General features: G+C 40.3%; 1 protein-coding gene across 1 annotated transcript in view; it reads left to right on the top strand.

Moving 5' to 3' along the window:
* Nucleotides 1-9,876, top strand: part of USP32 (ubiquitin specific peptidase 32) — a 121,261-nt gene extending 111,385 nt beyond the window's left edge. Inside the window, exons 27-32 of the mRNA XM_012648638.1 lie at nt 3-63; nt 4,830-5,021; nt 6,319-6,607; nt 7,680-8,104; nt 8,666-8,758; nt 9,539-9,876. Of these exons, the coding sequence (XP_012504092.1) occupies nt 3-63; nt 4,830-5,021; nt 6,319-6,607; nt 7,680-8,104; nt 8,666-8,758; nt 9,539-9,712 (1,234 nt within the window). The 3' untranslated portion in view covers nt 9,713-9,876. The remainder of the gene's footprint in view (nt 1-2; nt 64-4,829; nt 5,022-6,318; nt 6,608-7,679; nt 8,105-8,665; nt 8,759-9,538) is intronic.
* Nucleotides 9,877-10,471: the final 595 nt, after the last annotated feature.

Raw genomic sequence — 10,471 nt, 5'->3', positions numbered from 1 at the left:
TATATTGCTGTGGATTGGGACCCCACAGCCCTTCACCTTCGCTATCAAACGTCACAGGAAAGGGTAAGTACTTAGGGTCACCATAAGATGGTGGTTTTTGAATGGGAAAATTTCCCCAGTTTAACTATATTATGCCATTTCTGTCTTAAACAATTCAAATACAACCAGAATAACATTTATTGGCGTTCTCTATGGTACTTAATACATTGATGTGATTGGGTTTTTCCATTTTCCAGCTTCTACAGTTAATCGTATTGGGGCATTGTCTTAGTCCATTTTGCGCTGCTGTTACAGAGTACCTGAGGCTGGGTAATTTATAAAGAAAAGAGATTTATTTAGCTCACAGTTCTGCAGGCTGGGAAGTTCAAGGGCACGGCCCTGGCTTTTGGTGAGGGCTTCTGTGCTGCATCATAATATGGCAAAGAAGGTCAAAGGGGAAGCAGACACGTGTGAAGAGGGAGGACCAAACATGAAGAAGAACCTCGCTTTAAACAGTCTTACGGGAACTAAGTTCTCAGAGGGAGAACTACCTACCATAAGAACGACACCAAGACATTCATGAGTGATGTGCCCCCATGAGCCGAACACCTCCTACTAGGCCCCACCTTTCAACACTGCCAGCTTGGAGATCTGATTTCAACATAAGTTTTGATGGGGACAAACAAACCATATCAAAACCATAACAGGCAATAAATTTCAAAAATATCGATAAGTAAATCTCAAGACAAAACTGGATGTAATTAAGAAGTAATATTGTCTGCCCATGGCATACCAGTAAACATCTGTCTGCCCAATTGTTAAATATTATTGAAGTTGCAGCATCTGATAACCACAATTACTTAGCTCAGATGTATCCCAGGGCTGTAGCTCCTACCTTCAATGATCAGAAAAAATAGAGAAAGGATGAAATGTTCATGATTGGTTACCTAAGAGTACATCTCAATGGCTGTTCTTCACACTTTGCGTTCTTCTGTTGCGACTCTCTGGCCAGAACAATTTTAAAATTTTGAAAATGTTACTCCAGAAAGAATCCTAACTCCATAGTTAAAAATGTTTGCCTCAGGCCGTTTTTAATCAGCTAAATATTGTTTGACAATATTAAGAATCTGATGGAGAGATAAAAGCAATAGAATCAAAGAAATTTCTTAAGTCACACAAGAATCGTAGTGGTTTTTGCATTTTTATGGCTCTTGATTGTTGGAAATTTTCTTCACTATTTCTTGAAGCATTCCCTTTGGATAAGTTAGTAATTGTAATTGACTCCTCTGTCTTTTTATGCTATTGAGGAATGGGGAAACTACCAATCTAGACCTAGTTCCCTATTTGAATGCCTAAATATTCCCCCACACATGGTGAGGCTCCTGGCAGCTCTTTCTAGCCAAGGATGAGTGTAATTTGTGAATACTTGCCATATGAAAGACCACTGGGCTTTAACTAAAGAAAGCCAAAATGAAGCTGATGTTCTAGATTGTGCTCATTGTAGCAAGGTGATTCAATAGCCTCAGTCATGCTTCCTTTGAAGAGGGAAAATTTTAGCAATCGATAGAAAGATACCTAAATCTTTGTCAGCACAAAATATGACAGGATATTATTCTGACAAGACACTCCTGTCAATGATGATAAATTATTTAGCTCTGTAAATCTCTTCTCCTTTTTAACAAGCCCAGTGTTCGATATGAAAAGCTCTGGAGGACATCCTGCTTACAGGAAGAAGGGCCTACGGGACCTGTTAAATTTCACCCTACTTCCACTTTCTGTGATGCGCTTAGGATTCCATGGAAACAAGGAGCTACTGAGATATCCTGCCTTGCAGGGGAGCGTAGCCTTAGGACTAATGTGGGCTCTTCCTACATTTGGTTTCTGCATGTGCTTAGAGAATCATGTAGACAAAGGAGATACCATGGTTCAAAATTGAGATTATTACCCATATACTTTATATTTTTCATTCCAGTGATTTCCCTTCTAGGAATTTATCCTCGGAAATAGGATGCTCTGCCATTACTGTGTAATTTGTAGGAAAATATTCATTGTAACATTTTTTTAGAACAGTAAAAAATTTAGAAATAACTTATGTTTGTCTCATGAGGAAAACATCATATATTCATTGGATAAAATATAATGCAGTCATTGAAAGTGATGTTTACTAGGAGTTTTTACTGACGTTTATGGAAAGATACTTACAATATCATGTTAAATTTTTTTAAAAGCAAGATACGAAATTGCATATACTAGAAAAAGTCTCTGCAATATTAAAAAAAATAATAATGTCTAGGAAAAGAGCAGAAGAAAATCTGCCAATATTTTGACATTGTTTGCCTTTGTATTAAGAATATAAAAAGTTTCCCTGCCATTTTATATTTTTCTGTTTTCCAAAATTTCTACATGAATATTATATTTGATAATCAGCAAAAAACAAATAGAGGAGCAATTTCCCTTCTTTGTATTTTCCCCCTGTTTGGACTTCACATTCCTCAATAGAAAATTAAACTAGATAACTTCTTGGGTCTTTCTCATTTTTAAATAATCTCATAATCTATGAAAGCTATTAGTTCATTTCCTATGTTTTATATTAAAGATGAGCTTTAAAACAACTTAGGATAAAAAGAAGAGGGTGCCTATAAGTAATTTAAACTATCTGAACAAAAATAGAGAATCTGAGCATGGATCCCAAGAGGTAAAGGAATCTTTATCATTTAGGGAAATTATATTGATAAATAGAAATTATTGTCAGTTCAGAAATATATTTTTTTATCAGCCTTTCTTCCTCCTTGTCTCCATCTAGTTCTGTAGCCTGTGTTCCACATAAAATACAGTCAATAAGGCCAGACACAGTGGCTCACACCTATAATCCTGGCACTTTGGGAGGCTGAGGCAAGAGGATCGCTTGAGGCCAGGAGTTCAAAACCAGCCTGAATGACATAGCAAGACCTCATCTCTACAAAAACCAGAAAAGTTATCTGGGCATGGTGGCATGTGCTTATAGTCCTAGCTACTAAGGAGGTTGGAGCAGGAGGAGCTCTTGAGCCGAAGGAGTTTGAGGCTACAGTGAGCTATGATCATGCCATTGCACACCAGCCTGGGCCACAGAGCAAGACCCTGTGTCCAAAAAAAAAAAGGTTTATATATATATATATATGTATATATCAATCAATAAATAAATAAATAAATGGTCTTTGCTATCTTACTGTAATTTGTGATTGGCCATAAAACATCCCTGGTAAAGAGATTATTTAACTGACTACGAGAAAAGAAACACTGCTGTATTTGATATACTTCTTTTTCTACTCATTCCATCAAACATGATACAGTATGTTTCCTTTTGAAGCATGTCAGTTTTTTCCTTGGGTGTCCAGCTCAAGAGATGATGAGAGTTAGTATCTTGATATTACAGAATTTGTGCTCAGAAAAGAAGTCAGTGACCTAAGGTCAAGCCAGATTTCCTTTTCTTTTAAAAAAATTTTTTTCCTCTAAGATCCCCTTTTTAAATGAGTTCTTTAGACTGGATGGTGGTGCAATGCCAAAACCTTAATTGCATGATCAACACCAACCTTGATAGTTTGGGGCATTTGACAGCCTTGTGACTCAGCCATCTTCTCCTGTAGGGAAAACATCTCACCTGAAAATCTGTTCTAAAGTGAATGTCCTGAGCTGTGCCAGTTTGTTGTGATCCAGGCAACGCAGTGTTCCCACCATGAGTTTCAGGAAGGGAAACATAGGGGTAATTGCCTCAGGCAAAGAGGACCAGTTCACCTCTGGAAGGGAGGAGCAATAAATGGGGTGAGGGACATATGTGTCTGGGCTCTGCCCTGGGACATGAATATCTGTTGTGTGAAGTCTCATGCCAACATACAGTCCTCATTCTGTGCCTCACCCACCTTCCCACCATAATAGAGACAAACAGAAGGGTCCCAGCTCTGTGGTTCTTGATTGCTTGTCAGGTGGCAGCTAGGAATGGGAAAAATTCTTCCTTTTCTGTTGCATTCTAGGTCCTTCCTTCTCTCCACGCTCCCCATCCCACACCACCCCCAGCACACATCTCTGTACCCCTACCCCTCCTTTGTCCTCTCTCCTTTCTTACATTTACTTCCTTCTTGCTCTAAAGCCTAGCATGCTGGTTAACAGGACCCCAAAGGTTTGGGTGGGTATTTCTCAACAAAAGCAACATGCTCTTTGGAGCTTGTATTCTTTTGTTGCCATCTCAGATAAAAACGGCCAATGAAGCAGGAGACCAATAATAATACACATGGTATCCTGATAACTGTGTGACATGGTGTTGATATGCAAATGAGTTGTATCCTGTAGAGTTGAATGCGCTGGTGTGTTGTCTTCTCATGATGAGCTTTTCTGTGCCCTTTCTTACTTTATCTAGCTCTGCATCTGTGTTTCAGTGATACTATTTCCCTTAGCCTCTGTAAAGTCTGCAACATACTAATAATGCTCTATCTGTCCAGTTAAAAATAAACAGCATACTCTCAGCATCCCTGGCTTGAGGGCCAGCTCACATGTAAACCATTTTAGGATTCCAAAATTGTGAAATAAACAAGCAATTCCTTGTTTGTTTGTTTTTGTCATTTTGAAGCATTCAGAAATTTTTCAAGAATAGCTATAGTCATGTATATAGAAATTTTATCCAGAATGTTACTGTTGTGATATTTGTGAATAAATGTATAGATGCTGTATTTGTTCAAAGAGTCCAGTTTGGGTTGTGTTTTCTTTTTCCTCATGTAGAATAAGATGATGGTGAGTGACGGGGAGGATGATGCATAGCTAGATAACCACTTTAAATGCCCTCCCACAACCCCCATTCCTCCTGTCCCCTCTACCTGCAGGTCGTAGATGAGCATGAGAGTGTGGAACAGAGTCGGCGAGCGCAAGCTGAACCCATCAACCTGGACAGTTGTCTCCGTGCTTTCACCAGTGAGGAGGAGCTGGGGGAAAATGAGATGTACTACTGCTCCAAGTGTAAGACCCACTGCTTGGCAACCAAGAAGCTGGATCTCTGGAGGCTTCCACCCATCCTGGTATGTTACAGCCCTGCCTCTGAGAGGGCAGGAGTCTAGCATAAAGGAAAGAAGCCATGAACAAACAGGAGTTTTTGTTATTTTTGAGAGTAAGACCCTTCCTGCAGCAATGTTTTAAAACACTTTTTCTATACGAGGCTTTTATGTTGAGTTGCAGAGATGAATTGTTCTACAAATATTTGGTAGTTCCTGTATCTAAAAGCTTGTAGCCTAGAAGGAGCGGGAAGTCATGTAGATCAGTAACTGCAGTTCAACCTGATGAATCTCAACTTAAGGAGAGGGTGAAGCACTCATGGCCCTATGGAGAGAGGAAGTTTTAGGCTATAGCCCTTGGTAGCTACAGAAGGGCAACTGGGCTGGGAGCTTCCACTGCCCACTGCGCTCTGTCCCGTGGCCACGCTCGCTGGGGAGTTACGTGTGCTGCACAGCACTCCAGTGCACGGGGGCTTACGTGTTCTTGTTACTTCTGCCTTCTCCCTTTATGAATTCAGAGGCTCTCCTATTACTTGTCAGGAGAGTTTGCAGTGACAAATCTTCCTATTCATTTAAGATCAGTGTAACTGTAAGGTGCTAGTATATTTTACCTAGACATTGTATGTATTTTCTTATTTGTATCTTTATCCTAGTACTATGTGAAAACTGAATGTAGGTTTTTCTGTCCTTAGACCAGAACAGCTTCCCAGGGAATGATACACAGGAAATTAATAACATCGACTAGCTAGTTCCATGGATGGGAATGGTGGGGGGGAGGGAAGAAGAGGAAAGGGGCAGGCTTGGGGACAAGGTAGATGGGGAGGAGGGGGGAAACTTTTTTTTAATTCAAGTATAATTAACATACAATTAAATGGGCAGATTTTTAAATGTCCAATTTGATGAATTTTGACAATAGTGTACTCATATAACCATGACATAAAACATATTATGAACTAGAGGCCTTTATAAAAGCCATATTTTTATTGGCTGGACATGGTGGTGCACGACTGTGATCCCAGCTACTTGGGAGACTGAGGAAGGAGGATCCCTGGAGCCCAGGATTTTGAGGTTGCAGCGAGCTACGATCATGCCACTGACACTAATCCAGACAACACAGTGAAATTCTGTCTTCAAAACAAAAACATATTTTTGAGGTCTTTAAAGAATAATGAATAACATCTGTACCCCCATAATATGCTGAAATAAAAAAAAAAGAATAATGAAGAATAAATGTTATATATTCCCAAACATTGGACATTTTTTAATGTAAATTTTGTATCTTTAGAACCCTTAATGCAGATGTTTTCTACGTTCTCTTGTCCAGATTATTCACCTTAAACGATTCCAATTTGTAAATGGTCGATGGATAAAGTCACAGAAAATTGTTAAATTTCCTCGGGAAAGTTTTGACCCTAGTGCTTTTTTGGTACCAAGAGACCCGGCTCTCTGCCAGCGTAAACCACTCACACCCCAGGGGGACGACCTCTCTGAGCCAAGGGTTCTGGCAGGAGAGGTGAAGAAAGTGGATTCTCAGAGCTCAGCTGGGGAAGACGATGTGCTCCTGAGCAAGAGCCCGTCCTCGCTCAGTGCAAACGTCATCAGTAGCCCGAAAGGTGAGGAGGCCGGGGAGGCCTGGTGGAGGGGCTCTCCTGGGACTCTGTAGGCTGCATATTTCCGTCTCTCTTTTGTTCTGGAGCATCAGCGTGGTAGAGTGGAAAGTACCTATCTGGAATCAGACCTATCTATATTTGAGCTGTGGGACTTTTAACAAGAGATGCAGCCTCCCTAAATCTCATCTGTAAAATGGAGATACCAAGTTTACAGAGTGTGAGGATCTGATATATTAAGAATGAAACACTTTACATAAGGCGTGGTATATATAGTGAACATGAATGGTAGTTGTCATCTTTGTTCTCTTACAGCAGAGGCTCTCAAAGTCTAGTCTGGGAGCCCTTGGGGGTCCTTGAGACCCTTTCAAGAGGTCTGGAGGATCAAAACTATTTTCATAAAAATACTAAAACAATATGGGCCTTTTCACTTTTATTCTCTAACAAAAGTACCATGGAGTCAGAGACAACATGACATGGGATGATGTCATCACTTTAAATTCCTCAGTTTTAATTTCTGATGTGAGAAATATTGATAGATATAATCCGCATAGAAGTTCTAGGGGTCTTCAATTTTTAAGGGTATAAAAGGGGGTGGGGTGGGTGGTCTATGTCCAGAACGTTTAGGACCCATTGCCTTGCAGGGCTTTTGTGAGAAGTCGAGATACTGGAGAGTTCCCAGTACCCTGCCTAGTCATAGTAAATACTTAATAAATGGTGGCCATATTTTTTTTGTCTGATTTGACAAAGAAGAAGCACATGTATTTGTAAAATTCCTTAGTCTAATAATTACACTGTTTTGAACTGAATCTGGTGTAAACCACCTTTCTGCCATTTTCTAAGCCCCTACGATATACTTTACGTTTTCAGGACATTGTTGCCTATGGAGACTCACCATTGAAGAAGACAAAAATGTAACTCATTGGCTACATAATAGAACTAAAGAGTAGCAAGTCAAGACTCCCCATCCTTACCTTGATGTGTACGTTTGTGAAGCTGGCTTCAAAGTTAGCCTTTGGTGGCTGGCTTAAAATGTGGCATTTGGATTTATGCATCTTTCCTTCTCTCCCTTTCACAGGTTCACCTTCTTCAACAAGGAAAAGTGGAACCAGCTGTCCCTCCAGCAAAAACAGCAGCCCTAACAGCAGCCCACGGACTTTGGGGAGGAGCAAAGGGAGGCTCCGGCTTCCCCAGATTGGCAGCAAAAATAAACTGTCAAATAGTAAGGAGAACTTGGATGCCAGCAAAGAGAATGGGGCTGGGCAGGTCTGTGAGCTGGCTGATGCCTGGAGCCGAGGGCATTTGCTGGGGGGCAGCCAACCTGAGCTGGTCACCCCTCAGGACCACGAGGTAGCTTTGGCCAATGGATTCCTCTATGAGCATGAGGCATGTGGCAATGGCTATAGCAATGGTCAGCTTGGAAACCACAGTGAAGAAGACAGCACTGATGACCAAAGAGAAGATACGCGTATTAAGCCTATTTATAATCTATATGCAATATCGGTAAGTAGTTTATTATATGGTTTCAGATGAGATCGACCACGTTCATGGTGGTATGGCCGTAGACTCTTGTGTGGTTTTCAGAGTGGTCTGCACTTTTCGGTCGTTTTTTTGACTTGTTTATTAATCAACAAGCAATTCTTTCAGGTCCTGCTTATTTGCTAGGCATTGAACTTGGTGATAGACAAAGTTAACAGAGAAACCTTGGCCTTCTGGATAGGTTACAAGCAACTCACAGTGTGATTTTGGGGGGTAGGGGTAGTCATGTAATAATAATAAATGAAGTCACACGTTCAAGTCATTCATAACTGTGTGTTCCTAAGGAAGTTTTGCTTTCTAAAAAAGTAATTAAAACTATAAAATGGTTGTTTATCCACACAAGATTCAGAGCTTATGACTTTTGAATTTTGCATTTTGTTTGTTTTTAGAAAAAATTAGAGAATTCCAAAACATTTTTTCTTAACCACTGCATAATCAGTGTTCTCCTGCTCAGATCCTGGTGCTATGCCCTGGCCACAACACAGTTAACTACTAACATACCTCTACTCTCTTCTCTTTGTACAGTGCCATTCAGGAATTCTAGGTGGGGGCCATTACGTCACTTATGCCAAAAACCCAAACTGCAAGTGGTACTGTTACAATGACAGCAGTTGTAAGGTAAACATTCTCAATCTTTGAATAAAAGTTAGAACAGAATGCCAACAGATCTGGGGAACATTTGTTGAAATAATGGACTATCTCCTGAATAGGAAATAAATGTTTCTGTTAGGATGAGTATATAGATGCTGTTAGTATTAAGGGAACAAAAGTGAGATATGGAGTGGCGAATGAAAACATGAATAGGGAGGAAAAAGAAGATATTAGTTAATAAGAAAAAGTTCTTATTTTTTGGATGATTAGAATTTGATGGAGTTTTAGATCATTCTTTTGACTTTGGTCAAAATATTTTCCTCAAAACAAATATTGAGGCCAGACATGGTGGCTGTATCCTAGCAATCTGGGAGGCTGAGGTAGGAGGATTGCCTGAGCTCAGGAGTTCAAGACCAGCCTGAGCGAGAGCAAGACCCCGTCTTTACTAAAAATAGAAAAATTAGCCAGGCATCATGGCACGTACCTATAGTCCAGAATCTCAGCTACTCAGTAGGCTGAGGCAGGAGGATCACTTGATTCCAGGAGTTTGTGGTTGCTGTAAGCTAGGCTGATGCCACTGCACTCTACCCAGAGCGACAGAGTGAGACTCTGTCTCAAAAAATAAATAAATAAATAAATTGGAAACAATGGGGCTCTTTTAGGGGCAGGTGTGAGACAATCAAAATAGTAAGCTTATTAGAAGCAGTTCGGTTTAGTAATTAGAGAGCGTTGGTCTTCCCTTCCCTGGCAAGGATTAAGAGCTAGAATAGTGATGTTTTTTGTTAAAGGCTTTTCTTGCCCCTTCAGGAACTTCACCCTGATGAAATTGACACCGACTCTGCCTACATTCTTTTCTATGAGCAGCAGGGGATAGACTATGCACGATTTCTGCCAAAGATCGATGGCAAAAAGATGGCAGACACAAGCAGCATGGATGAAGACTTTGAGTCTGATTACAAAAAGTACTGTGTGTTGCAGTAAAGCTACCACTCTCGCTGCTAGACAGCCTGGTGGTGAGGGAGATGACTCCTTGTAGCTGACATTTGGCAAAAGCATCAGTGAAAGGCAAGCTAAATGTAGTTATTTTATCCTGTGACCCTGAAGCACAAAATAAAAATCCTAATTAAAATAGCAGTTAACTTTAAGAGTAGTAATAATTTTGTTTGGAAGTCTCATACAAGCTCTCCAGTAGAGAACTTTCAGGCAGATCCCACCATTGGCCTGTAAACAAAAGGGTTTGGCACCAGCCACCTGGGACCAAATGAGAATTAAATTGTGCTTGTCCAGCTATGAACAAACATGTAGTGAGTATGGAGTTTACCAGTAATCGTAACAAAATACTAAGAATTTCCTTGGAGTGAAAGTAAAAAACAAAAAAATTGTACTGTTGTCCAGGGACGACATGATATGCTACCTCCTTTTTCCTGAAGTTTTATTCCATTATATTGACAAGATGGAGAAAGCAAGATCATGAAGATGTGCAAATGATTCTTACGGCATGGACGCAGATTTTTTTATTTATTTTTTTAAACCATTTCCCTACTCTTTATATGTCTTTCTTGCTTTTTGTTTTTGTTGTGTTTGTGTTGGAGACACAACCAGTCATTGGTGGCAGAGGCATATAGTGGTCAGTCTGAAATGGAGAGTCTCTCAAGAGCTATGTGCCTTCTAACCAGGGCCTTGGTTGGTATACCCAGTAGAAAGAAAAAGCATCCTGGGAAATCCAGCTAACATGGCCCT

The sequence above is a fragment of the Propithecus coquereli genome, unplaced genomic scaffold, assembly GCF_000956105.1.
Source record: "Propithecus coquereli isolate 6110/MARCELLA unplaced genomic scaffold, Pcoq_1.0 Scaffold291, whole genome shotgun sequence".
NCBI classification, from domain to species: domain Eukaryota; kingdom Metazoa; phylum Chordata; class Mammalia; order Primates; family Indriidae; genus Propithecus; species Propithecus coquereli.
This window is presented reverse-complemented; position numbering and strand designations above follow the sequence as displayed.